Genomic DNA, 27,250 nt, shown 5'->3' with positions numbered 1-27,250 from the left:
GTATTTCTTTTTTACGTGTGTTTATTCCCTCAGTTTCTTTTTTTTTTCTCTTATTGCTGTAGCCAGCAAATAGAAGTGGTGACAAAGGGCATCCTTTTTTCACCTTTGATTTTACTGGAAAGGATTGTAATTTATTTCCATGATATATAATAGTAGTTCTTGTTTTGAGAAATATAGTTCTTGTCATTTTAAGGAAAGATCCATTTATCCTTATGTTTTCTCATGTTTTTAACAGAAATGGGTGTTGTATTTTGTCAATAGATATTTCCATATCTATTGATAGAATTATATGATTTTTGTTGTTTTTGTTATTGATATGGTTAATTAAATCTATAGTTTTGATAATATTAAACCAACTCTGCATTCCTGGTATAAAGCTAACCTAGTTGTAGTGTGCAATTTTTGTGATGTGTTGTTTTAGCCTCTTTACCATTATTTTATTTAAAATTTTGCTTCTATGTTCATTAGGGTTATTAGTCTCTAGTTTTCTTTTTTCTCTTTTGACTCTCCTTTCCCTCTGCTCCAGCCTGACCAGCCGACCAGCCTACCAGCTGCACACACCCTAATGGACCTAGTAGGAGCTGACTGTGGAGAGCCCTTCCCCTTCCCTACCCTAACCCTCATGGCCCCCATGGTAGTTATCCTAGCCCTCAATTCTCATTAGGTTCTGAATCTGCTGGATGCTAACCCTTATCCTCACTCCCGAGGACTCAGAGACCTACCTTGTGCCTACTGTTCCTTTTCTAGATCAGGGTTACGGATCGGTGACATAGCTGTTCACAACACTTAGATGAACAGGAAGTCACCAGCTATAATCCTTTCAGTAAGATGGGGGACCACTGGGCTTTACCATCTGCCCTACTCTTGTTCCCTAAGGTCTAACAGGCCGTTACCATCTGCCCTGCCAGACCCATAGGCTTTGCCATCTGAACTACTTATGTACCCTAAAAAATTTCAAGCCTTGCCATCTGCTTTGCTGAGCACACCTTAAGGTCCACTAGGCTTTCCTATTGCCTTGAGGCCAAACACTGTATTCATTGTCTCTACTAATTAGAATGCTAGTTCCTTAAGAATTGGGACTGCCTAAATTTTCTATATGCTTCACTGATGTTTAGCACATAGTAAGTGTGCTTACTTATAAATGTTTATTCATTCATTCATTCATACACTGATGGGTTGTTGAATGGGTTTTTGAAATTTGGAGGGAGAGTTTTGAGGGCAGCTATCACAAATATAAAATAACTCAATGTGAATCACTTACTTTTTTCTACAATATTTCTTTTTGTTAAATTAAAATTTCTTTTCAATTAACAAGTATTTCTGTTCTCTACTTCCCACCTTCCACTAAAAAAAAGAAATAAAAAAAATCTTTTGTAACAAATATGCATAGTCAAGCAATACAAATTCTCATATTGGCCCACATCACTTACTTTTGCTTTTTTGTAAGAGAGATTCAGAAGAGTGGGAAAATAGGAGCATTTTTAGAAGGTAAAATCTTTAATTGTTATTATTATTATTATTATTACTTTTTTTTTTTAGTGAGGTTATTGGGGTTAAGTGACTTGCCCAGAGTCACATAGTTATGAAGTATTATGTGTCTGAGGCCAGATTTGAACTCAGGTCCTCCTGACTCCAGAGCTGGTGCTTATCCACTGTGCCACCTAACTGCCCCCTTTAGTTATTATTTCTATTTAGTTACAGTTCTTTCATTAACCTGCTATTAAAATCCATAGTAAATCATTTAAGTAAATCATTTTCTTTTAGTATAGAAAGGGTATAGCTTTTATTATTTGTACATTTGTCTAAGCTCCTTTGCCTGGTCTTTCATAGTCCTTCACAAATTATTTTTTTCAGCTTTATTTACTATTGCTCACCTATACAAATCCTCCATTTCATTAAAACTAGTTTACCTACTGTCTTTCAAACATAATTTGTACTTTCTTGCTTCCTTTGTTCATGCTGTTTTTCCCACCTTTTTTCCCTTCTAGAGTCTATCCTTCAGAATCCAGTTATGAATGTAGGTGGTAGAGACAGGGAAGTCAGAAAGAACAATAAAGTTTAGTGGAAAGATTGTTTTAGTTTTCGACATGTAGAGCTAGAGGTGAGAGTGGGGCATTGAGGTGGAATTTTCTTATAGGCAGTCAGAAATATGAGCCTGAAGCTTGTGAGAAAAGACAAGAGGTAAAAATGTTTAAGATTTGGGAAGTGCTTGCATTGTGGTGACAGCATCTCCACCAGGAATGGATTCATCCATCAAAAGAGAGAACATAAAGATTGAAGGGAAGAGTCCCTTATTTTTTCTTTAACATGTGCACTTTTATCTCAACTGCTGTCAAGTCAGTGTTCTCTCCACCCAGTATTGGCATCAATCTCATTGAACTTTCAGGGAGGCTGTAGAAAGGTCTTCACTTACTTTTATGTTGTAGGGGTAAAGAAGGGAAAGGAAGGACGTCATTATGGCTCTAGTAATTTATTTTTTATTTTTTTGTTCTAGTAATTTAAAAGAAGAAAAAAGAGGAAAAGCATCAAGGGGGAAGAGTAAAAAAGCTTTTTTTTTGTTAGGATTACATAATTTATATATGCAATATTACTACCTTTCCCTTGTCAGGATTTATGTAATTTGCTCCTTTTGTAGAGCAGAGACTCCTTCATAGAGGCAAGAGTCTTCTTGTGACAATTCATCATACAATACTTGGAATGACTATTAAAAAACAGCAATAAATGTATAGTCAGGGTGCTCAAGATACACTATAGAACTTTGGGGATGTTTGCTTCCAACCTATTTAGACTGCTCATCACCTTCAATGTTCAACTTTTAAAATCCTGAGTCAAGTGCAAAAAAAGCCAAATCCATGCCATTTCATCTCCCTCTCCTTCTCTGTCTCCCTTCCTCTCCCCCTTTCCCTAACCCATCCCTATTTGTTATATCCTACCCTTTGACCTCCCCCCCCCAAAAAAAGTCCATTCAGAAGCATCTGTGGTGGGCAGTTTAGGGCCCAGATTCATCATACTTTTGATCCACATCTCATTGCTGATCCGCATCTGCCAGGAGTACAGAGAAGGAGGCCAGAATGGAGCCTTAAATCCAGACAGAACATATGCAGATCCTTACAGATGTCAGCTTCACACTTCATGATTGAGTTGAAAACAATTTCATGGATACCAGAGGATTCCATACCTAGGAAAGATGTTTGGAAAAGTGGTTCTGGACACTTGAACCTCTCCTTGCTAATGGTGATAATTTGACTATCAGGGTGCTGGTAGCTCTTTTCCAGAAAAGAACTACATGCAGCAATGACCATCTCTTGCTGAAAGACTAGAGTAGTGTGACATAGCTATTTGATGTGCACATAGTTTCCCTCTCATGGTCGTGATGCTATTGCCTTTCGTGGTCGAGATTTTCATGAAGTATTCCATCAGTTCATGGCCAGCCAGATCTAGATGGAAGGTGGCTTGAGGAAGGGTATAACCTTCATGGATGGGCACAGTGTAGGGCATCACAGTGCCAGTGGTGTGACCAGAGATATAAGGGACAGCATAACCTCACAATTTATAGTCATATATATGACTGGAATATTGATGGTCTTGAGCATGATCTGTGCCATCTTTTTTTCATTAGCTTTTGGGTTTAGCAGGGAGGAGTGGGTGCTGTGAACATCACTGGGTGGTTTTCAGGGACTTTACAGTGCTTATTGTAGAAAGTTTGGTGCAAGATCTTCTCCATGTCATCCCAGGTGGTGACAATACCATGTTGATTGGGCCACTTTAGGGCCAGAATACCTCTTTTGTTCTAGCCTCACCCCCCACATAGCTGTCTTTTTAGCCCAATCCCATTGTCATACCTTGATGTCTGGGGTATCCCAACAGTGGAGGGGAAGATAGCTTTGGGGGCAACATCTCCACAAAGCTGACTTTGCATATTTTGATCTTCTGTCTTCATTGAGGGCAGCAATATTATTATCTGTAATGAGCTTTGAAGTAGTAAGTTTAAACCTTTAATAAAATAATACAAATATTAAAATAATGAATAATAAAATAATTTTAAAAAAGACTCCAATATCTAGAGCCCTGGGTTGGGGTGGGGTGGAGGTAGGGGGAGAGTCTAATAAGTGCTGGGGTGGAAGAGCTCACAGCTTATGGCTCAAGGATAAAGTCTTGGAAAGCACTCATATAAAGAAGTTGGAGGAGGAAGAAGAGTCAAAGAAGAATACAAAGAAGTCATAATATGAAGGGAATAGAGAGCATGGTGTCACAGAACCCAGAGAATCAAGACTATCAAAAGGAAAGTATGCACAAAAGAGGATTTGGTAATTTGGAGGTTATTGGAGACTTCTTGAGAGAGGAATTTCAATAGAGTGATAAAAATGGAATCCAAATTGCAAGGAAGTAGGGATTAAATAAGCAATAATATAGATTACTCACTAAAGAAATTTGGTAGTGAAAGTGAAAAGAGAGATGAGGAAAGGCCTTTATAGCAAAGATTGTGTCTTTGGATCCTTCTCAATGCCTAGGATAGTGCCTTGCATGTAGTTGGTATTTAGTAGATAGCTTTAGTTTCGATTGCTAATAATATTAATTTTTTATGTTGCTAGTTACAACACAAACATGTTTAGAAAGTCTTTAGAGTAGCATCATGTCATTCAGTTTATCCAACAAGTATTTGTTAAGTGCCTACTATGTGCTGGGTGCTTTGATAAATTCTGGGGAAACAAAGACCTTAACCAAAGCAGCCTTTGCCTTCAAGGAGCTTACATTTTGTTGGAGGAAGATATGTACGTATAAGGAAGTACAAAATAAATACAAAGTAAAATTCTAAGATGGGAACTAGTATTCCTCCATACTCTATGCTGTTCTCAATACACTCTGTCCCAATCATCTTGGTGCTGCCTTCCATTCATAATTCCATCCAAGGAAAAATTCACTGTTTTGGGCAACTGTGAGCATTCTTCAGCTCAAGGTCAGCCACCTCTTCAACGGGCATGAACAAAAACCTTTTCTTTTTTGCTCAATATATGTGTTTAATCCTCTAGGGAAGATCCACCGACATGTTCTCAACCAGACAGTGACAATGAGGGAGAAGAAATACAGGTTAGTATAAAATAATAGCAGTAGATTTCTATAATATGGATGATTTCTGAAATTGTATTGATAGTTCATAACTTTATTTGATAAACATGAGGTAATAGATGTGAATTGCTATAGAAATATTACAGATTTTTACTATTATTAGCTGTGATTTGAAATGAAATGAGGAAGTGGAGAAAATTTCAACTAAAATATTTTGGATGATGTGTCTAGGAACAAGTTCTCTCGGTTGCAGATATAATTTTGAGGTAGCAGCTCTATATTTTGGAAGCCAAACACTTTATTCAAATTAGTTTCTTTTATTCTTTCTTTTTCTATTCAGTGGTCAGATGATGAAAATACAACAACACTTACGGTAAGGCCAATTTTCCAAGATTTAATTTCTAATTTTGATAAGCTTGGCAATATTTCATTTTTCATCAAATATTTATTGAGCACCTAAGATGTGCAAGATCCTGGGAGAAATTTCAGCATAAGAACTACTTTATTGTTCTTTTGTTAGAATATTTATTGCTTCCCTACTATTTGAAAAGGTTTTATCTAAACTTTCTGAATTCCTAGTCACTTGTAATACCAGCTTTTCAGCAGCATAAAAATTCCTAAATTGGAATCTTAAAAAAAAATTTTTTTCAAGCACTTATTATCTCTCTTTGTGATTCATCATTTCATTGAACAGATATCTAAAGTCTTTCATAATTTTTTTTCTCTATAATATTGTTGTCATTATCTACATTGTTCTCTTAGCTCTACTCACTTCATTCTGCATCAGGTGATAAAAGTCTTCCCAGTTTCTTCTGTAACTTCTTTTTTTAAGTAAGTTTTTATTGGTATTTTTTATTTTACGTCACCATAGTATTCTCCAATATCCCTCCCAGAGAACTACCCCATGTAACAAATCATATTTTTTTTTGTTTGTTTTTGTTTTTTTTTTTGGGGTTAGGCAATGGGGTTAAGTGACTTGCCCAGGGTTGCACAGCTAGTGGGTGTTATGTGTTTGAGGTCGGATTTGAACTCAGGTCTTCCTGAATCCAGGGCCGGTGCTCTATCCACTACGCCACCTAGCTGCCCCCAAATCATATTTTTTTAAGTCAAAAAAAAAAAGAGGAAAAAAAATCAGCCTAACTAATCAATACACCAAAAATGTGTGAAAACTTGTTTAATGTATGATATTTGTGAACCTCTCACCTCGTCAAAGGGGCAGGATGGGAGTGTCTTCTCATATCTGCTTTCAAGTCATGCTTATTCTTTATAATTTTGCAATATTCATTTGGATTTTTTTTGGGGGGGAGTTCTTTCCATTTACATTGTTATAGTCCTTGTTTATATTGTGTTTTTGGCTCTCCTTACTTCACTCTGCATCAGTTCAGGTAGATCTTTCCATCTCTGTAGTTATCACATCCATCATTTCTCACAGCATAATAATCCATTACATTCATTTATCACAGTTTGTTTAGCCATTCCCCAATTGATAAGTGTCTATTTTGTTTCTAATTCTTTGCTGTAATAAAAAGTGCTGTTATAAATATCTTGGTATATATGGGAACTTTCTCCTTTTCAGTGGCCTCCTTGGGGTATTAACCTAGTAATATAATCTCTGGGTCAGAGGGTATAAGCATTTTAGCCATTTATTATTATTATTATTATAATATTTATTTATTAGCATAAATCCAAATTGCTTTCTAAAATGGTTGTAGTGATTCACTGCTACCCTAGCAAAGTACTAACAGTGTACCTGTGTTCCCATAACCCCTCCAACATTGACTATTCCCACATTTTGTCATCTTTGTCAATTTGCAGTGAGTAAGGTGAAACCTCAGGGTGGTTTTGATTTCTCTTATTAGTGATTTGGAGTAGTCTTTCATGTGGTTGTTTATAGTTTGCTAGTCTTTTGAGAACTGTTTGTTCATATTCTTATCATTGGGGAATGGCTTTTGGACATATACATATATATATATATTTGTTAATTGTTTATACATCTTGGATAACAAACCCTTATCAGAGAAATTTGATACAAAGATTTTTTCCCATTCAACTACTTCCCTTCTAGGTACATTAGTTTTGTTCTTGCAGAAACTTTTTAGTTTCATGTAGTCAGAGTTATCTGTTAACTTTTGTAGTTGCCTCTATCCATTGTTTGATTAAGAACACATCTCTTTTCTGTAGCTGTGAGAAGAATATGATCTACTTCTAATTTTTTAATAGTGTAATTGAATGTATTGTGGAATATAACATAAGGTGTTGATCTTAGCCTAATTTCTGCTAGAATGCTTTCCAGTTCTCCCAGTAGTTTTTATCAAATAGGAAATTCTTTTCCAAGTAATTATGTTTTCTGGGTTATTGAACACTGGGCTATTGAATTTCATTGTTTCTGATTCTCTAATTTCTAGTCTGTTCCATTGACTTAGCTCTTGTTTTTTAAACAGTACCAGATGATTTTGATGAATGCTGCTTTATAATATAGTTTAAGGTCTAGAAGTATTATTCCTCTTGATATTTTAGTTCTTTTCTTTTTCAAAATGAATTTTGTTATTATTGTATCAAATTCTGTAATATATACCTTTGATAATTTGGTATAGAATTTGTATAGCATTATAAGTGTAACATCTTTTTTCCTAGCACAATAATATTCTAGTACATTCATATGCTACAATTTGTTTAGCTTTTCCTCATTAGGTAGGCAGTCCTTTAGTTTTCAGCTCTGGGTACTATGAAAGTAACTACTATAGATATTTTTGTGCATATAGATCCCTTCAGTCTGTCTTTGATTTATTTGGAGTATAAGACCTAATAGTGGCATAGTTGAGTTAAAAGGTATGTACAGTTTGGTAACTTTCTAGCATAGTTCCAAATTGCTTTGCAGAATGGCTGGACCAATTCATAGCTCCACCAACAATGCATTAGTGTGTCTAGATGTTGCCTATATATATTTCTCTTCCTAATCCTTTTGATTTGAGGGTTGATGTGGTACAATAGAAAGAGCACTGCACTTGGAAATTTTGGTAGGAAAGTATAAATATTGCAAACCCGAATTAATATTATTTCTACCTTTCTGGACTGGTAGCTTTTAACCTGAAGATTTGTTGTTTGTTTTTTTTTTGTATATCCAGAACAGCTCATTATTCCCTTTCATTCATTCATTCATTCAGACATAATCCTTTCATTCAGGCTTGTTGACTCTACCTGCCCTGTTAATCATCCAATAATGATCAGTTTATCCTAGGTCCCTTTAAGACTGTGAACTCTGAAACACACACCTTTTGCCAAGATGGTAGCCCTCTAGTGGAAGATTAGGAGACTGTATGCCTAGAGCATTGCACTCCAGGAACAAATGAGGCAAACAAAGACACTTGCCACAATGAAAAAACTTTAAGGTTTTCCAGGAAATTAACAAATAGCTTCAGAAGGTGGAGACAGAAGACAATCTAAGATCTGTGGCAAATCTCCTAGATCAGTACATTGGGCCAAGGTAGAACCTCTCAGGGTTTTTTATACAAATAGAACTGTATTTGTGGATCTTCACCCCCAGCAATTGTCCGCCATCTAAGCTTGTGTAGGCATTTTGGTGTCATGTATGAGGAGACAGGCCATCTAATGTATCTTACCTCACAAGGAATAGCCTCTCATTCACTAATATGGAGGACCTTAATAGAATATACTCCTTGCCCAAACCCCAGCTAATTCTTTCCTGGGCCCCCTTTGCCCAATTTTATTTTGGTTCATGTTGTGATAAATCAGCCTCAGATGTGAATTTCATGGAGCACCTCACCCTCTTCACCCTCTCACTAATCATGCCTAGTTATGTTGTCTGAGAAATTCCTCTTAATAATACATTTTATCCTGACCCTTAATTTTGACCTTCCTCCCTTTGGACATTTCAGGTTCTAGGTTGATGGATTCTTGGTCTTCTGGGAAATTTTATAGTTTAGGTTCACAATTAGAAGGAAATAAGCAGTTGAAGTGATTGAAGGTTATCAACATTTTCATGTCCAGTAACTGATTAGAGATCAAATTTTAGGCCTGCATAGGGGGAATATTATGAGTTTGTTAGCTCTTAATAGTAGTTGCTTGTCTGACTTTGCATAATCCAGATATTTCATGTGACTTATAGAAGGTCACATTCTTGTCCCTACACTTCTGGGGAAGCATTGCTGGGAATAAGAATATGCTTCATCCAAGGGATGGCTCTTTGCCAGAGCTTCCTTCTAATACTAGAAATATAGGGATATATTTAACTCATTTGAAACAGATGTTACCAGGCATATTGACTTTATAGTTGTACCAGTAACCTCGTTTTAGGGGCATCAGTTCTGGCTGGCTTTATATATAAAACTCATTTGCCAGGGCCATATATTTATAACTCTGCAGAACAATTGTCAGAAGAGATTTATCCCACTTTTCATCTCTCCTGTCATGTCATTGGTTCTCTTTAGAAGAAGACTGTCATAATCACAGGACCTTGAGTTCCAAAACTATTTAGAATTCATTTATCCTTTTCCTGACACTCCACTTTCTAGACCTGTTATTTGTGGTGATGATACCTGCCAAGTTGAACTTTAGAGCACATCCATTTGGATCTGGACATGAAAAGATCGTCAGTAGGAAATGGTATTCCAAATCTCATGTAGCTGATATAAATACCAGCTCCTGCCATTCAGCTTATATTAAACCCTGTTGTCTTTCAGAGCTTCACAAATTCTGTCTTCTAAGAAATGCTGAACCTGTGATATGATGGTTCGTCATGAGTTAGTCTGCCTTATTCCCTATCATATCCATATTAATCAGTTAATAAATGTTTATAAATCACCAACTATGTGCCAGGCACTGTGCTGGGGATATAAGATGTGAAAAAGAGTCCCTGCCCTCAAGGAGCTTACAATATAATGGGGCAAAACAAAATAGAAAAGGAAGTCGAAAGTGGCGTGGGGAGAAAGTACATGGACATGGAGGCATAGTGGAGAAGTCAAAGAAGTGCAACCAGATGGTAAACGAAGTGGGGAGAAATGTTGACAAGGCTGTCCTGTGCCCCTCCTTAAATGGAGGTTTTGGAGTTCATTGCTCCGCCCTCTAGTCAGAGGGGCAGAGGGTACTGAAGAGGTGGGAGGACCAAAGCTAATTGATCTTGCAAGATGATGAAGTTTCTAGGGACATGGTGGAAAGTCAAAGGAATGTTGTTGGTGGGAAATGAAGAGATGGCTGTCCTGGGCCCCTTCCTTAAATGGAAGTTGTAACATTAGCACCCCCTATTGGCAGAAGTGCCCATTCAGACCTGATGTGGTAGAAAGAACACTGAATTTAGAGTCAGAGGACCTGGGTTCAAATCCTGCTCCTTAATATTTGTGTATTTTTAGAGAAAGTAATTTAACTTCTCTGTGTCTCAGTTTCCTCATCTACCAAAAATAAATGCAAGTGTTAGGCTAAATGATATTTAATATCTTTTCCAGCTCTAATTGTATGATCCTATGAACTGCTGGGACATGTAATAGGCCAGGGCTTCTTAAACTTTTTCCACTCAAGACTCCTTCGGCACTTCTTAAACTGTGGGTTGCGACCCCATATTAAATAGGTGAGTAATATATACTAGTGGTCCCCCTTAAAGTGGAGGCCTTACTATGTTGAGGCATCCCCAAATGACAGAACTTGGGTAGTAGTTTCTCAGCTTTTTAACTCATTCATTGCCTCTCATCGACCTGTTAAAATATCCAAAAACATTTGATTGGATGTTGGATGCTGAGGACATGTTTGAATGAGTTTAATTGATCTTGGCCTTATCTACTTAGTTTTTCATAAACAGTAAAGGCTGATAATATGTTATAATGGGAAACAGACTTTCATAGACTATGCTTTATGTGTACTTCTCTCATGAGTTGGCTTCAGTGGAGAAGGAGCCACATGGGATAAAGACCTACTTGGGAGGCCCAGTTGTTCTGGCTGAAAAACCAGTCTTCAGCAAAGTTCTGTACCTCCATATGTCCTACTCAGAGGGGCCTAGAGAGTAGTAGCACTCTCCATCTGACTGGATAGCCTAGCAGCTGTCCACGTGGTTCTGTTTAAAACCTCAAATGCTATTGCTTGAGAGTTTTGGTGCTTGTGTATGCAATATGATGTCTTTGGTACATTCAGCCTGTGAAGTACATACCAACAGCTTGGTGGGGGAGCTGGAAGATTCATTGCAACCCCCTACTGACTCCACTTTACCCCTCGGCAGTAGTGACCTTTACATAGACCTGACCCCATCCTAGGAGTATGATGCTTGTGGTCATCCTGACAAAAATGGCTTCCTCCTTTTTTCTTTTTTTTTTTTTTTCTGTTTTGGACATACGACTGCTGGTGAAACATATAGCCTGTTCTTTAATGGCATTTTCTGGTCCTGTTCTCTCAATTTCCAACTTATTTCCAGTAATAAGTCATCATCATTTTCATGATTTTCATCACCATCATCATCGTCATCATCATTATCATCATTATCATCATGATCACCGAAAGCATTTATATAGCACCTACTGTATGTGCCAGGCATTGTGCTAAGTGCTTTGCAAATATCTCATTTTATCCTCACCACAACCCTGGGAGATAGGTACTAATTATTGTCCCCATTTTACATTTGAGGAAAATGAGGCAAACAGAGATAGAGTGACTTGAACAAGATTTTATATCTAGTAAGTTTTTGGGGCCAGATTTGAACTTGAGTCTTCCTGATTCCAGGCTTAGTGCTGTAGCCACTGTGCTAGTAGCTGCCTCCAATGGGTACCCATTTTATCTTGCATTTTTGGTGTGCATTATTCAAAGCCCTACAGGTAAGCATTCAGTGCTGTATTACTCCCTGTCTAGTGGACAGAATTCACATTGACTAAATTTTGAATAGTAATTCAGGTTCTACACATCCTATCATCAAGATGACTGGTTTTCTATACTGTTCATAGTTGAAATCTATATCTGCACCATTTACTTGTCTATATACATTATGTCCTCTTATATAAACTGTGGTTTCCACCCATGATTCTTCCTTATAGTCACACTCATATGATGATTCTGATTTTTGTTTATAAGTTAGGGAAGTTTGGAGAATCCTTAGACCGACTTGCAACACTATGGGCAGCCAAAACTGTAAAAATAGGAAGCCAGCTGACATAGCCATCCTCCCAGAGGGTTCTCACCTGTCAGAGATCAGATCTGGTTGACTGACCAAAACTTTTGTACCAATAGACCCTTCAGCCAGCTGGCAGACAAGTTAATAGGGAGGGAACTCTGGCCTATCAGTTAGGATTATTTGACTTGTGAACCAACACTTTTATTTTGTTCTTGCTAGTATGGCTTCACTCAAACCTGAATTTCATGACCCAAACACTCACCCTCTTACTCAGCTGTCCTGAGCAAGAAGAATAAAGGCTAAGAAATCACAGAATTGACAGAGCCTCTTCCAGACCTGATAGATTGTGAAGGCTGTGGGCCTTGGGGAAGAGTATGGGAACCCATGTGCAACTTGGAGTTGGTACAATACTTTCACTTATGATACCCTCTCAGGCTACAGCCTTGAGCTCAATGGAGGCGTTCTAGGATCATGTTTAACTCCATAACTTAATTGTCTTAAACTGAGGGAATCTGCAGGAGGTACATTATCTCCTAGCTAAATCTTTTTATAAAACAAATTGTCATTTCCTGATGCCTCTCACTTCCCTCTTCTAGCAGTTATCTTGACATGTTCATTATGACCTTCCCCTTGTCCCCAGCTTTGCATTTATTACTTCCAGATTATGATTGAATTCTGTTACTTAATCCGTTAGATCAAGGGGGGGAACCTGCGGCCACATGTGGCCCTCTAGGTCCTCAAATGTGGCCCTTTGATTGAATCCAAACTTCACAGAACTTGTTTGGATTCAGTCAAAGGGTCCCACTTGAGGACCTAGAGGGCCACATGTGAACTTGAGGCCACAGGTTTCCCACTCCTGCCTTAGATGTCATCTTCATGGATTTCTGGTTTTTGATTGCTGACATGTTACTCTTTGGGTGTCTAGAACTCTGTTGTGCTTGGATCCTGTCTCTCTATCAAAAGCTGTTGATGCCTTTGCCTACTTTTTAATTACCTCCTAATTCCTGATGACCTCCCTCCTCACTCACTCATCCCCACTCTTTTCTCAGATAGGTTGCACAAGACTATCATTGCAAATACAGAGTCAGGTTATTAATTTCAAGCTAACTGTAAATTTGGAGATTCCCTGCATCAGACAAAAAGTAAATGAAGATGAAGCTCTTTAATTAATGCAACAGAATTAGAGAATACCAAAGTATAAAGATAGCTTAGTATAATAGAGTTCTGGGCTTGAAAGCAGAAATCTTGCCTCTGATTTTTAACTAGCTGTGTGATGCTGGGCTAATCATTTAACTTTTTGTGCCTCAGGACACTTCCTAGGACATGTCTTGAGTTGTATCTGGGTTATTTTCATGGGGGGAATTCCCACCTTTATGGAATTATTGTGAAAATCAAAGATCCTTCAAGTAATTCTTTACAGACCTAAAATACTCTATCAAAAATAGTGAGGAAAGCATCCTGCCTCCTTACTGTGGATATACCCCAAAGTTCTATCCTGGTCCATCTTCTTTTCTTTCTCTAAACTTAATTGGTGACTTCATCAGCTCTCATGGGTTCAACTATCATTTCAATGCAGATGATTCTCCAGGTTTAAATATCTAGCCCTGGTATTTCCTGAACCATTGTCTTATATTACCAGCTGTCTATTGGATGTTCTGTAGGTACCTCAAACTCAACATGTCCAAAACAACTCATCTTTCCTCCTAAACATACCCCCCTTCCAAAACTGCCTCTTTCTATCAAGAATACCACCATCCTTCCAGGCACACAGGTTTACAACCCCAGAAGTTATCCTGGACTTCTCATTTTCCCTTACCTCACATAGCCAGTCTGTTCCCAAGTCTTGTTTTATAGATTTTACCTCTATAAGATCTCCGATGTCTTTTCCCTTCTTTCTAGTCACATGGTCCTCATTACATCTTGCCTAGGTTATTTAAGTATCTTTCTGATTCTCTAGTCTATCCTTTACATAGCTACCAAAGTGCTATTCCTTAAAAGGACAGTTCTGACTGACAGATATTCTTCTGCTCTAGAAGCTGCAGTGGATAGCTTCCTGTTGCCTCTAGGATCAAATATAAACTCCTCCATTTGGCGTTTAAAATCCTTCAAAATCTGGCTTCAGTCAACCTTTCCTTATTACATGTCATCCCTTTTCATGTACTCTATGGACTGGTAAAACTGGCTTTAAGTTCATCACACATGACAGTCTATTTTCCATCTCTTGCACAGGCATAGGTCTCATTTTTTTTCCCATTTTTTTCTTCAAACATTCTCATTCCAATTACAAAAAAAACCAAACCCAAAACATTTTTTTTTAACTCTTGCTTCATCTCTTGCAAGAATTCTCATTTGAGTTTGTGCCTAAGCTGTGTTTTTCCCTGAGACTTTGCTTATAGATGTTTTGGAGTCATTCTTTTTTTCTAGGTTTGTCTTGAACTTCCCTGATACCCTGACACTCTTTATAGTGGGATTCTTATTTTGTTTGCCTATTCTTACAGCTTATTTCCGGGCTTTGGACTTGATATTAAGGTAGACTGCCATGATTCTGGAGGGCAGGTCTGGTCTGGTCCTGTTGCTGTTTTCTTGGGGTATTAAGTGTTGTGTTATTCCAGGATCTCAGGGATAGACTGGAGACTTGCAAGCTTTCAGTACTCCCAAAGGAGTTTGATCCAGTTTGATTGCAGCTCCCCTGGTCTGAATTCTGTAAGTTTTGACCTGGGTTTAGGATTATCCAAGAGTAGACTGCTGCTGGACTTTGCCCTGCTAGACAGTTGGAAAGGTCTTTTGGTTCAAAGTGGCAGGTTTGTATGCTCTTCTTTGGACTGGGTTTCCTGTGTTGGTTATTCCTCTCCAGGCTGGGCTGGGGGATGGAAATTGTCACCCTCCTCTGAGTTTGGGATCCAAGCTCCACAGCTGCCACTGCCAACTTTTGAACTTTCTCCTTTTTCAGTACACTGCTCAGGGCCTCCCCTCCTGAAAAAGGCAATATTACTTCTGAACAGTGCTCAGGTCCCTTTCTTACATCACCCTGGATTAGGTAATATGTGACAAAGCTGCCAGTTGACTCCTGTCCCCACTGTAATACCTCTGTATGGGTGCGTAGGTGTCCTAGTATAGATCTAGAACCTCCTTTTTGCTGATGTACAACCTCCCTGATTGCTGGAGTGCTCTGAGTGCTGTGTGCTCCTGCCCTCACCCTGTTCCCCAGTGTCTGCTGATCTCTCTATCTCTCTATGCCAACTTAGCCAGTCAAAGGACTCAGTGATTTTTTTTCTGGATTTCTCCATCAGGATATAGTGTGGTACATTTTATAGATCATGAGTGAAAGCTCAGCTGCATCACTTTTCTGCTTGTCATCTCGGCTCTGATCCCCTAGCTTCCTTTCAAAACTCAAATCAAATGCCGTGTGCTACATGAAGCAATTCCTGATTCCTCAGCTGCTGGTGTTCCCCCTCAAGATTATCTTATATTTACTTGGTATTTATTTGATAAATTCTAGTATGTATAGACATATTTGTGTATGTGTTGTTTCCAAGGTAGAACGTTAGCTCCTTGAGGACTAGAACAGTTTTATTTTTGTCTTTTAGCTTTAGCACCTGGCCCAGTGCCTAGCATGTGGTAGATACTTTATAAGAGCTTCTCGATTGATTGATTTACCAAGCGTCTTTCTGACAAAGTAAACATGCAGAATTTTGTTGGTGTTTTATGTGTGGCATCCCTCCAGGGCTATTCCCCTAGCTTTCACTCTCACTTTCCAGTTGGATCCCTAAAGAGTGGCAACCACTCTTCTAGGTTCTAAGGATATCCTTTAGGGTTTGCACTTCTAATACTATAGCTCATGAGTTCCCATTCCTGTGCTTCCCATCAGTAATCATCTGAGAGACACACAACACTTAGCAAATACATTTACTAAGAAGGCAAAATAAGAACAGTAACTACAAAACATTTTCTTCATAACTGGTGAACTCTTCCACAAATAAACCTAGTGTCTGTGGGAAGAATGTGCATAATAGAGTGATGGAGGCACATATGTAGGGAACACATGACCAAAGCAACTCACAACTCTGGGACTGGGGGGGTCTTGGGAGCCTTTTTTTTCCTCTCTGTGGAATCCTTATAAAATTCATTCTATGTGTAACGTATCTCCTGAATAGGTTGCTCCATGGACTGCCAGGGGTCTTCCCTCTACAGCGTGAATCTCAGTTGTCAGGGTTAGCTCTCTCTTGAATGTATAGCTAGCTCTCTTTTCTGTTGCCAGAGCTCCTACTTGTAGCTACTTCCCTAGAATGACTATCTCAACCATGTCTAAATGTAGTGTGAGTCTACTCCCTGAACCTTGCCTCAAATTTTCTTGAATTGATTATCTAGTTACTGGATGGGATGGCTCAATCAGGTGTGTAACTCTTGCTAGATGTTATGTGGAGAGGAGTGATTAGGGAAGAGAAACCTATTCCCCAAGCTCCTGGCCTGCACTCACTGGAATTCCTTCTGGGTTTAGCTATTTGAAGATCCTGGGGTGTGGCCCATTTTCAGCCTAACTAGTGGAGTTATCCTTTCTGATTCATCAGAGAAACGTTCAGACTTTGTAAAGGAATCATCACTTGTTAAAACCTTGTTAGCACATTAATGCTTCATTTCCTCTATTAAAACTCTTTTCTTTCTAATCCGCCTCCCCCCTAACCTGCACTGTGTGTTTTAAAAAAAAAAAAAAAACTTAAGGGCACAGGTCACTTGAAGATATCATTTACTTGTTATGTATAAAATGAATAAAAGTACAGATAGTTCTCACTTTATGTAAATTTGACTTTACATAGAGAATTCTGAAAGAAATTTGTATTCCAAAAAAACACCTATATTAACTTTACCATATAGTACTGTACTCTTTCTCTGCTCCTGCCCCTTAGCTCAGCACTCTGCATCCTTCCAGTCCTCTATCAAAACCCCCCTCCAAGTAAAAGCGGAAGAGTGAATGTTTGGAGAGACTGCCACTGCCCCCAGGCCAGATTTGGGGCTTGGTTTTGAGACCTCCCTAATTGAGAAAGGGAGCCCTTTACCCTCCTTAGCTTGCTTGCCCACTTGCCCCTTAAGTCCAGCCCTGCCTGTCTGTCTTTTCTCTGTCCTTGGGTGCTGTGAATCAGTCTGTCTCCAGCCCCTGTGTGTCACCCGTCCTCACTTGTCTGTATCTGTTTCTGTTTCCCACTTGCCTGCTCCCTGCATGTTTTCATCTTGTTCTGACCAGGCCCCTATGTGGCTTGCTTGGCCCTCATGTGTTCCTCCTCCTGCTTTTGCTTCTCTGTTCCTGGCCTCCCACATGTCCCTGAACCATGTGCTGGCTCTCTCCCTCCCCCTCCGCATGCCCTTCTTTCTGCATTCCTCTTTTCCTCCTATCCTCACCATCTCAGGCAAATTCACATTAGGTTAAAAAAAAATTGTTCCACTGGAGGTCTGCAGAGCAGTCTACTTAATAAAGTGAGAACTATTTATAATCCCATAGTCAGTTTGTGATTAAAGTTCTAACCTTCATTAAAGACAAATGAACAACCACTGTCATGTATAACATCCTACACAAAAGGGATACCAATTTGGTAAATATAAAACAGTTTCAGCATCAAAAAATATCAGAAGATCCTTTTATAGACTAAATTGCCAGATTTGAAAATAATCCTTAAACATGTCAAAGTAATACATACAATATATAGTTGCCAGAATTGTTGGACATAATAATAAAGCAACAGTTTTTCTATTAGAATGTTCTGTTGATAAGTCCTGTATTTGCTTTGGAGAGGGAGGGTGATTACTTTTTAAAAATACAGTTGGTCAGTTAAGAAGCATTTATTAAGTGTTTACTAAGTACCAGCACTGTACTAAGCTCTAGGGATCCCAAGAAAGGCAAATCTAGACCTTGCCCTGAAGGAGTTCACAATCTCATGGGGGGAGAATGCAAACAAGTACATCCAAGGTATATACAGGATAAATTGGAGGTGGTTTCAGAGAGAAGGCACCAGCATTAAGGGGAGAAACCAGGAAAGGCTTCTTGTAGAAGGTGAGATTTCAGCTGAGAAACCAGGAGGTGGGGATGAGGAAGGAGAGCGAGCATTCAATCCATGGGGGACACAGCCAATGAAAATATGTGTCATGATTTTTTTCAGCAGAATAACTTAATATTTGAATATACTTCTAATTTTCTAAAATAAATGTGGTTCTGGTACTATACCCAATATTGGGTGACAGTGGGTAAGATGAACTATAATAATTGAGATGCTGCCAAAATTCAGTATGTGTAACTTTTCATTAACGTATCTATTCCAACCTAAGAGGACAATGTGTTAAATTCTGCAAGTGCTTATTAACCTACTGTATTACTGTATATTTAATATATGCTAGCCTCTGAGCTTGGTGCTGGAATTATAGAGACAAAAGAAAACAGTTCTTATTATGAAGAGGCTTTTATTGTAGTAGATTAAGACAAGTAACCACCCCCCCCCCCGCAAAAAAAGATGCCACATTGGTTCGTTCATATTTCATTAACTACGAATACAGGTGAATTAGAAAAGTGGGTACAAGCTGACAAGTTTCTGCTCCATTTTGTACTACTACTACTGTTTCATAGGTGCCTTTTTTAAAATATCATAGTCAGTTCATGAACTTAGCACCACTGTAGCAAAGAAAAGATTGTTAAAACCATCACCAGAGCAGACATCTGACAACTTGTGATGTATTCTTTGCCCATAGTTCCCTACCTCCCCAGTAAGAAGAGGTCTCATTTATTTTAAAGAAGCATAAATTTAGAGCTCTCATTCATTTATTCCATCTGGCCACTGTATCTGTAGTACATTCCCATTTTGATACCATTTGTTTCCTCTCCCTTTTCTTCTTACCCAAATGTTCTCCACTGTGTTTTTTCCCCCTCAGGTTTACATGTTTTTCCAAAGCAGGAGTATGTTTTTGACATAAGGTGCTGGCTTTTGTTTTTTAATCTTGGTCTCTCTGTCTCATCTAGGCTGAAAGTACAGTGGTCATGAGTGGGCTGATCCTCTTGCTTATTGACATGGAAGCTTTGATGTGCCATTTTTGACCTGAGTTGGTTTGACCCTCCTTAGACATTTTTGTGGCTCTCTGCTCTCAGGGGCTTACCATACTGGTATAGGACTTAGTTCAAATACTCCCATTGATTTTATAGCCTCAGAATGAAACTCAAATGAGCTACCAGCCTGAAGGGATTATAGGCATGGATCACCATATTCAGTGCATACAGTGATTTGGGTTAGTCTCTTTTGTCTGTAATTTTTAAAAAAATACTCTTTTTCTTAAAAAAAAAGTTTTATTGAAGCCTAATGTTTTTTATATCATCATAGCTTTCCCCATTGTCCTTTCCCCCTCCCACTCCTAGAGATCCATCCTATAAAACAAAACAAAGAGGAAACATAAGCACCATGAATCAATACATGAACAGTGTTCTTCTACTGCCATATTCTGGTCATCCTTGCAGGTCTCACTGATAGCTAAAAGGTTGTATTGGCTTCATTTTTTAAGTACCCCGCTATATGCTAGGCACTATTCTAGGTGCTAGAGATACAAAAAAGCTTTCTTGTGTTGAGATCTTGGTTTCACAATATTGATTAACTATATTCTATGCATTGGCTTGTAGACATCTGAGTATCCATGATGTTTCTGTTCTTTCTAGTTACTTTTTCCTGTGAATTAAATTCTGTCACTGCTTTTCTTCCCTCATACTTGTCACTCTTCACAGGGTCTAGAAGTCCGTTGAAGCCATTTGCGTTGTTTAGAATTTGCATCTGGACATGGTTTTGTTTTCTCTTCCACTTTACATTTAAAGAGCTCTAGGTTAAAGCAATAAGTGTCCAGGCTACATTATTTCCAGTCCTTGTCAGATAAAATTTGTCTCTGTCTGTAAGCTCATTATATTTGTGTCTTAATCCAAGAAAAGTCCAAAAAGCCAAATCCTCTAATCTGAATATCATCTTAGTCAGCAATTCAGTTGTCAAATCCATCTTTCTTTTCTAGAGTATATACCTTCAATCATTATTAGTGATGAAAACATGACCTCTGCCCCTAAGTCTTTCAGTTTTCTGCCTAGGGCTTTATAATCCCTAGAGATTCTTTAGACGTTCATTCTGATCATCATTTATCTCCACGATAAATTACCAAAATGGGCAGTAGATGTCCAATTTTACAGATATAGTATTTGGCTTTTTTTCTTTTTTTATATTCTAGATACATGTCCCAGGCAGCGAACATACCCATCCCCTGATAGACCACATCGATTTGACCACATACATTTGTCTTGTACATACATCACACAAGTGTAGAAGTATATTTAGCAGTAATTAAAGGCTTCCTGATGACTAGAAACCCATGAGTAACTGACTTCTTGTGTGGCTTGATAAGCTGTGTTGATTCTGATGAGTTATGGTGAGAGGCGTAGTGCAAGAGGAGTTGGAAGAACATGTGGAGTAGGGTCCCACTTCTGCCAGTTACCACCCGTGTGACTTGGACTGCTCACTCTTTGGGCCTTGTCCCTTATCTGTAAAATGAAGGACAGGGGATAGACTTGTGATTTCCTTGGTATAGGGAATTTTTAGGTGAGGACCCTCTCCCTGTACAGGTTTGGCACATTCTCTGCAAGGTGAAGGTCTAGAGAGCTGCCAAAAGCATTGAGTGGTTAAGTGACTGCCAGAGTCACACAACCTATGTGCCTCAGAGGTAGGACTTAGAGCTGCTTGTCCTGGTTATGAGGCCACTCCTCTATCCACTGTTCTACTCTGCATCTTGTGGGATGTTGAACCAATAAATGCCTTTTTCTCTCTGCATTCAAGACCAGTGATTTTATCTAGACCTTCCTGATGCCCACAGATTCCTTCAGTGCATAAGACCTGGGCTTTTCTCGTTTGTTATGATCAGAGGAGAAGGGAAGTTATTTTTGCTTTTTTGTAGGTTCCTTGAAATTCTACATGTTGTGGTATTACTTGTGTGTAATGTAGTTAATGAGAAATAATAATTGTCATATACCCATTAGAGAAATGTTTATAGCTGGTAGAGCATTATTTTCAAAATTTTTTTTTTCAATTACACTTAAAAATAATTTTTAACATTTGGTTTTTTTTTTTTTAATTCGAGTTCCAAATTCCCTTGCTCCCTCTCTTCCCATTTCCCTCCTTGAGAAGGCAAGCAGTTTGATGCAGGTTATGTGTGTGTAGTCATGGCAAACATGTTTCCATGTTAGTCATGTTGTGAAAGAAAACAAGACCAAAAAAAAAACCCAAGGAAAAGAAAGTAAAAAAAAAAGTATATTTTCATCTGCTTTCAGATTCCATCTTTCTCTGGAGATAGATAGCACTTTTCATCCTAAGTCCTTCAGAATTGTCTTGGATCTTCATATTGCTCAGAATAAATATTGCTGTTACTGTGTACACTATTTTCCTAGTTCTGCTCACTTCACTTTGTATCAGTTCATTTCAGTCTTTCCAGGTTTTTCTGAAAACATCCTGTTCATCATTTCTTATAGCACAGTAGTATTCCATCGCAATCATATGCCACAACTTGTTCGGCCATTCTCCAATTGATGAGCATCCCCTCAGTTTCTAATTCTTTGCCACCACAAAAGGAGTTGCTATAAATATTTTTGTATATGTAGGTCCTTTTCCTTTTTTTTTTTTTTTTAAATCTCTTTCGGATACAGACCTAGTAGTGTAGGGTATACATGTTTCTAGAGCCCTTTGGGCATAGTTCCAAATTGCTCTCCAGAATGGTTGGATCAGTTCACAACTTCACTAGCAGTGCTTTAGTGTCCTAATTTTCCCACATTCCTTCCAACCTTTGCCATTTTCCTTTTCTGTCATTAGCCAAACTGATAGGTGGGAGGTGGTACCTCAGAGTTGTTTTAATGTGCATTTCTCTAATCAATAGTGATTTAGAGTATTTTTTCATATGACTATAGATAGTTTTGATTTCTTCATCTAAGCTGCCTGTTCATATCCTTTGACCATTTATCAGTTGGAGAATGACATATTATTTATAAATTTGACTCAGTTCTCTACATATTTGAGAAATAGGGCTTTTTGTCAAAGAAACATGCTGTGAAATTTTTTTTGTTATGATTACTGTGTATTTCACTCCTTCCTGTTTTTTCCTGTTTATCCTTCTTTCTCTCTCCTTTCACCCTGTCCTTCCTCAAAAGTATTTTGCTTCTGACCACTGTCTCCCCCAATCCAGCCTCCCTTCTCTTAGCATCCCCCTGCCACCTTCTCTTATCCCCTTCCCCTAATACTTTCGTATAAGGTAAGATAGATTTCTATACCCAACTGAGTGTGTATGTTATTCCCTCTTTGAGCCAATTCTGAGTAGAGTAAGGTTCAAGGGTTGTCACCCCTACCCCCATCTTCCCCTCCATTGTAAAATCTCTTTCCTGATTCTTTCATGTGAGATAATTTACCCCACTCTACCTTTCCTTTCTCTCTTCTTCCAGTGCATCCTCTTTCTCATGCCTTAATTTTATTTTTTTTAAGATATCCCCTCATAGTCATCCCCCTTTCTCACCTCTTAATTTTATTTTTTTTTAGATATCCCATCATATCGACTTAACCTGTGCCCTCTGTTTATGTACACTCCTTCTAACTGCCCTAATACTGAGAAAGTTTTAGGAGTTACAAGTATTGTCTTCCCATGTAGTGATATCAACAACTTAACCTTATTGAATTCCTTATGATTTCTCTTTCCTATTTACTTTTTTATGCTTCTCTTGAGTCTTATATTTGAAAGTCGAAATTTTCTATTCAGTCTGTTCATCAGAAATGCTTGAAAGTCCTCTATTTCATTGAATATCCATTTTTTCCCCCTGAAGGATTATACTTAGTTTTGCTGGGTAGGTGATTCCTGGCTGTAATCCTAGTTCCTTTGCCCTCTGGAATATCTTATTCTAAGCCCCCTGATTTTTTAATATAGATGCTGTTAAATCTTGTGTTATCCTGACTGTGGCTTCATGATATTTAAATTGTTTCTTTCTGGCTGCTTACAGTATTTTCTCCTTGACCTGGGAGCTCTGGAATTTGGCTATAACATTCCTTGGAGTTTTCATTTTGGGATCTCTTTTAGGAGGTGATTGGTAGAGTCTTTCAATTTTTATCTTACCCTCTGGATCTAAGATCTCAGGGAAGTTTTCTTTGATAATTTATTGATATTTCAAATCGTATTTGAAATATGATATATGAGGTGTGGTTATTGCTCTCTAGACCTGTACTCTGGTAGATGAGCAACCATAAGCACTCTTTTCTGCCCTGGAATGTTGACCAGGGTCCCTGTTTGCCTGTGGCTACACACTCTAGTGTGCTCTAGTGCTTCCATTGCCCTGGCACTGTGACCCAAAACTGCATATGGGCAATGCACAGGGTCACCTGTAATCTCCTTCTGACCAGTTGTCCAACCCCTACGGTCTGTGGGGTGAGAGATCTGAAGCCACCCCTCCTAATTCAGTCATCCCTAAAGCCTGCTCCTTGCTTGCAAGGAGACATCCAGAGCTGGATTGTGCTCCACTCTCAGCCTGGTGCAACAGACCTTTCTTGCCAGTCTTCTAAGTTGTCTTGGGCTGGAAAATTTTTTCACCCCATCCTTTTGTTGGTTCTGCTGCTCTAAAAGTTATTTTGAGGCATTATTTTAAAGTTATTTGGAGTAGAATTTGGGAGCTCAGCTAAATCCCTGCCTTTACTCTGCCATCTTGGCTCCCAGAACCTACCTTGGTTTTTAAAAACACAAGAGTCACCTACAGCATCGAGGTTTCACAAATGAATTATTGACTTAGTGTACACCATTCTAAAAATTCATCGTCCCTTCTTGATTTACTAATAGGTGAGTGAAATTCTTTTGATATATAGAAGTAATTAAAAAGTGAGGGATTTTTAATATAGGGGTTGAACATGAATGATAGATATGAGTCAGGAATCTAATTTGAAATACCTGTACAGAAGGAATAGTCTAGACTGGAAGTTGAAACTTTGGTTCCCCCTCACTGGAGGTCTTTAAGCAAAAGATGGATGATGCTCTGTTGGGTTTGTTGTAAAGCGACGAACTGGACTAGGTGGCTTCCAAGGTCCTTTCCAGCGTTAAGTTTATGTGATTCCATGAAGACTGTAGGAAAATTGGGAAAGCTATTGCTGTTGTCTAATGATCAATGGTAGTAGAAACAGAAGGAAAGACATCTGTATTAAGCTTCTGATTGCTTCTTTATATAGCCATGAGCCATCTTTCTTAATACCTATTTCTGAGTGTGTGATAAACATTTTAATTTCTCTAGCCATTAATTCCTTTAAGATATTTCCTTGCCCCTGTTTCCTACAGTTAGTTCATGTGTAAATTTCATTGAAACTTGAGTAGTTTTTTGGGATCATCACAGATAAGAACAAATCAATAATTAGGTAGTTTGGTTTCTTATCTAATTTTGTACTTTAAGTGAGTTTTGAACTCCATGATGAATTTTTTTGATCACAGTGTTTTTGGTAAAAAGAGAAAAAGAAAAGCAAGAGCATCTTTTTTCAGAAACAACAGTTCTCCACAAGGAGGCAGCACTTGAAAACAAGCGTATTGCATGGATGTCTCTGTGGACCTTGTACTTTAAATCACATGTCTCTCCCTCCACCCTCTTCTGCTCCCCTTCTCCCATCCTTCTTCTTTTAATGGTTTATTTACCTTTTTACAAGTTGATTTCCATGTAGCCCTATTTGTTATTGACATGAAATATAAATGTAAGGTGTCCAGTAGCATTAGTCAACTTTAGTTCTCTTAACTAAAGTGTTAGAAGTGCATGTTTAATTCAGGTGAACTGTTAGAATATTTTATAATCTCTTGAGCATGTAAAACATGCATTTTAAAAGCAATCAAATAGGCAAAGAAAATTTTAGCTTTTCACCAAGGTGCTATTTTTGATTTTTGTTTATAAAAATCTCTTCTGAAAATAGCAATGTTTAAATACCATACTAAAGCATCATTTATTACTCATTCTTATAAAGTCTTTTTGGAATTTATCCAAGATGCTGATTTTTTTTTTCTCAAATGTAGAATTTTATTTGACTGGCTTTGGGCATTCTGAAGGCCGGCTTACCCCCCAGCTCTTTGCAACATATATACTATTATGTACACCATGTCTCATTAAAAAAAGAACCCCGGTTGTACATACAGGCAGATTTATTAAGAGGTATCAAAGTATTTTTTTTCTCAACTCAGAGATTTCTAATAAGTTTTATTTTTGCTTTGAATAAAATATTGTACATTGACTTTGATTATCAGTATTTTGCTAAGTGTTTCTGATATTCTCCTTTCCCTTATTCCTGGGTATATCTTAATCATTGGTTTAATTTAGTTTAATTAATGTTGATACTCAAGTGTTCTGAACTCCCTTTCTAATATCTGTTACTACCTTATTCTTAATACTGTTTATATGTTTAGTGAGATAAAGTGAATAACATGACAAAATTATTCTTCTTTCTCTTCAGGCACCAGAGTTTCCGGAGTTTGCCATTAAAGTTCAAGAAGCCATTAATTCCCTGGGGGGTAGTGTATTTCCTAAACTTAACTGGAGTGCACCAAGGGTAAGAACATAGATTTTGTTTTTCATTGTTTTATCATTCCTTATTTTAATTTTTCCCCCCTTTTGTTCTTTTGGTCTGATCAGTTTTGTGATTCTAGGAGCTTATGGCCATTTCTCTGTTTTATATCCTTTTTTTTCTTTTGTTTTGTTTGGTTTTATATTGTTCTGAGTCTGATACAAGATCCTGCCAGAAGGAGTTTCAAATTTTGTTTCTAAACTATGTTGGAATTGAGAAGGGTAGTTTCTGTCCTTTTCAAAACCATAGCCATCTACCTCAGTGTACAGAGAAATGTTTCTCTCTTGAAAATAATAGAATTAAAATATCACAGGACTTAGAAATAGAGGGACTTAGAACTGAGTTTGCTTTTGAAAATTGTTTCTTAACTCTTAAACAAATTGTTAATGTAGTAATAAAGGTTCATGAATGGATTTCTTTTTTTTAAAGGCAGACAAATTTTATGTGAACAGGCATTGATAGGAGTTCTGAATTATTTCAGTATTATTTTCCTTTATAATATTGTGATCATTATGTAAATTGTTCTCCAGGCTCTGTTTACTTGGCTCTGTATCAGTTCATAGAAGTTTTCCCAAGTTTCTCTGAATTCTTCCTATTTGCTATTTCCTGTGGTGCAGTACTATAATATTACAGTCATAGACCAAGATTTGTTCTGTCATTCTCCAAACAGTGGGCACCTATTTCCTTTCAAGCTCTTTCCTACCTACCTTTCCAGGCTTATTGCTAGATATTCCAACTATATACTCAAGTATGTTCTAACCTGAACTATCCTGTTTCCTTTTTCCCTAAACACTTGACATCTTTCTCCTCTGGGTCTTTGCACAGGCTGCCCTCGTGGCTGGAATTCACTCCTGCCTCAACTCCAGCTCTTAAGACTTCAAAAGCTCAGCTCCTGTGTCCCAATCTATGGGAAAATTTTTCTTAATCTTCCTTTGTTAATATTCTCTCCTACCTTCTCAAGCGATCATTTATATTTTTACGTGTCTCCAGAAGAATATTACCATTAATCTTCATCATTAGAGGAAGAACTCTTTTTCATTTTGTTTTTGAATCCTCAGTGTTTAGTGTAGTTCTTGCATAATAAATGCTTAATGTTTGTCCCTTGTTACCAAGTGCTAGTTGGATTAAATTAGATTCAGGGGACAGAGAAGTATCCTGGAGTATAGTTTGAGATGTGTAGTAATATGAAGTAAGACTGAGATGGCATGGCAGTGGCAGACTCTGGAGGGTCTTGAATTTGAGTTTGAAGTTTACTTGATAGGCCATAGGGAGACATGGAAGACTTTGAACAAAATAACTTGGCCAAGTCTTTGTATAAAAGAAATTAGTATAGCAGAGCATGAAGTATATGGATTAGAGGTAAGGGAAAAGTGGAAGCAGGAGACTTTGGCAGTAGTCCAAGTGGATATTATTATGAGCCTGTACTGTGGTGATGGAAGTGAGATGTTGTAGAGATAGAATTAGT

At 38.0% G+C, this 27,250-nt stretch overlaps 1 protein-coding gene across 2 annotated transcripts in view; it reads left to right on the top strand.

The window, feature by feature from the left end:
* CDC123 (cell division cycle 123) overlaps positions 1-27,250 on the top strand; it is a 95,613-nt gene that overhangs the window by 14,015 nt on the left and 54,348 nt on the right. For both annotated transcript variants that reach the window (XM_027838785.1, XM_027838784.1), the window contains exons 3-5: positions 5,031-5,088; positions 5,408-5,440; positions 25,675-25,770. In XM_027838785.1, coding sequence (XP_027694586.1) covers positions 5,031-5,088; positions 5,408-5,440; positions 25,675-25,770 — 187 coding nt within the window. The remainder of the gene's footprint in view (positions 1-5,030; positions 5,089-5,407; positions 5,441-25,674; positions 25,771-27,250) is intronic.

This window comes from Vombatus ursinus, unplaced genomic scaffold (genome assembly GCF_900497805.2).
Source record: "Vombatus ursinus unplaced genomic scaffold, bare-nosed wombat genome assembly UNPS02014830.1, whole genome shotgun sequence".
NCBI classification, from domain to species: domain Eukaryota; kingdom Metazoa; phylum Chordata; class Mammalia; order Diprotodontia; family Vombatidae; genus Vombatus; species Vombatus ursinus.
This window is presented reverse-complemented; position numbering and strand designations above follow the sequence as displayed.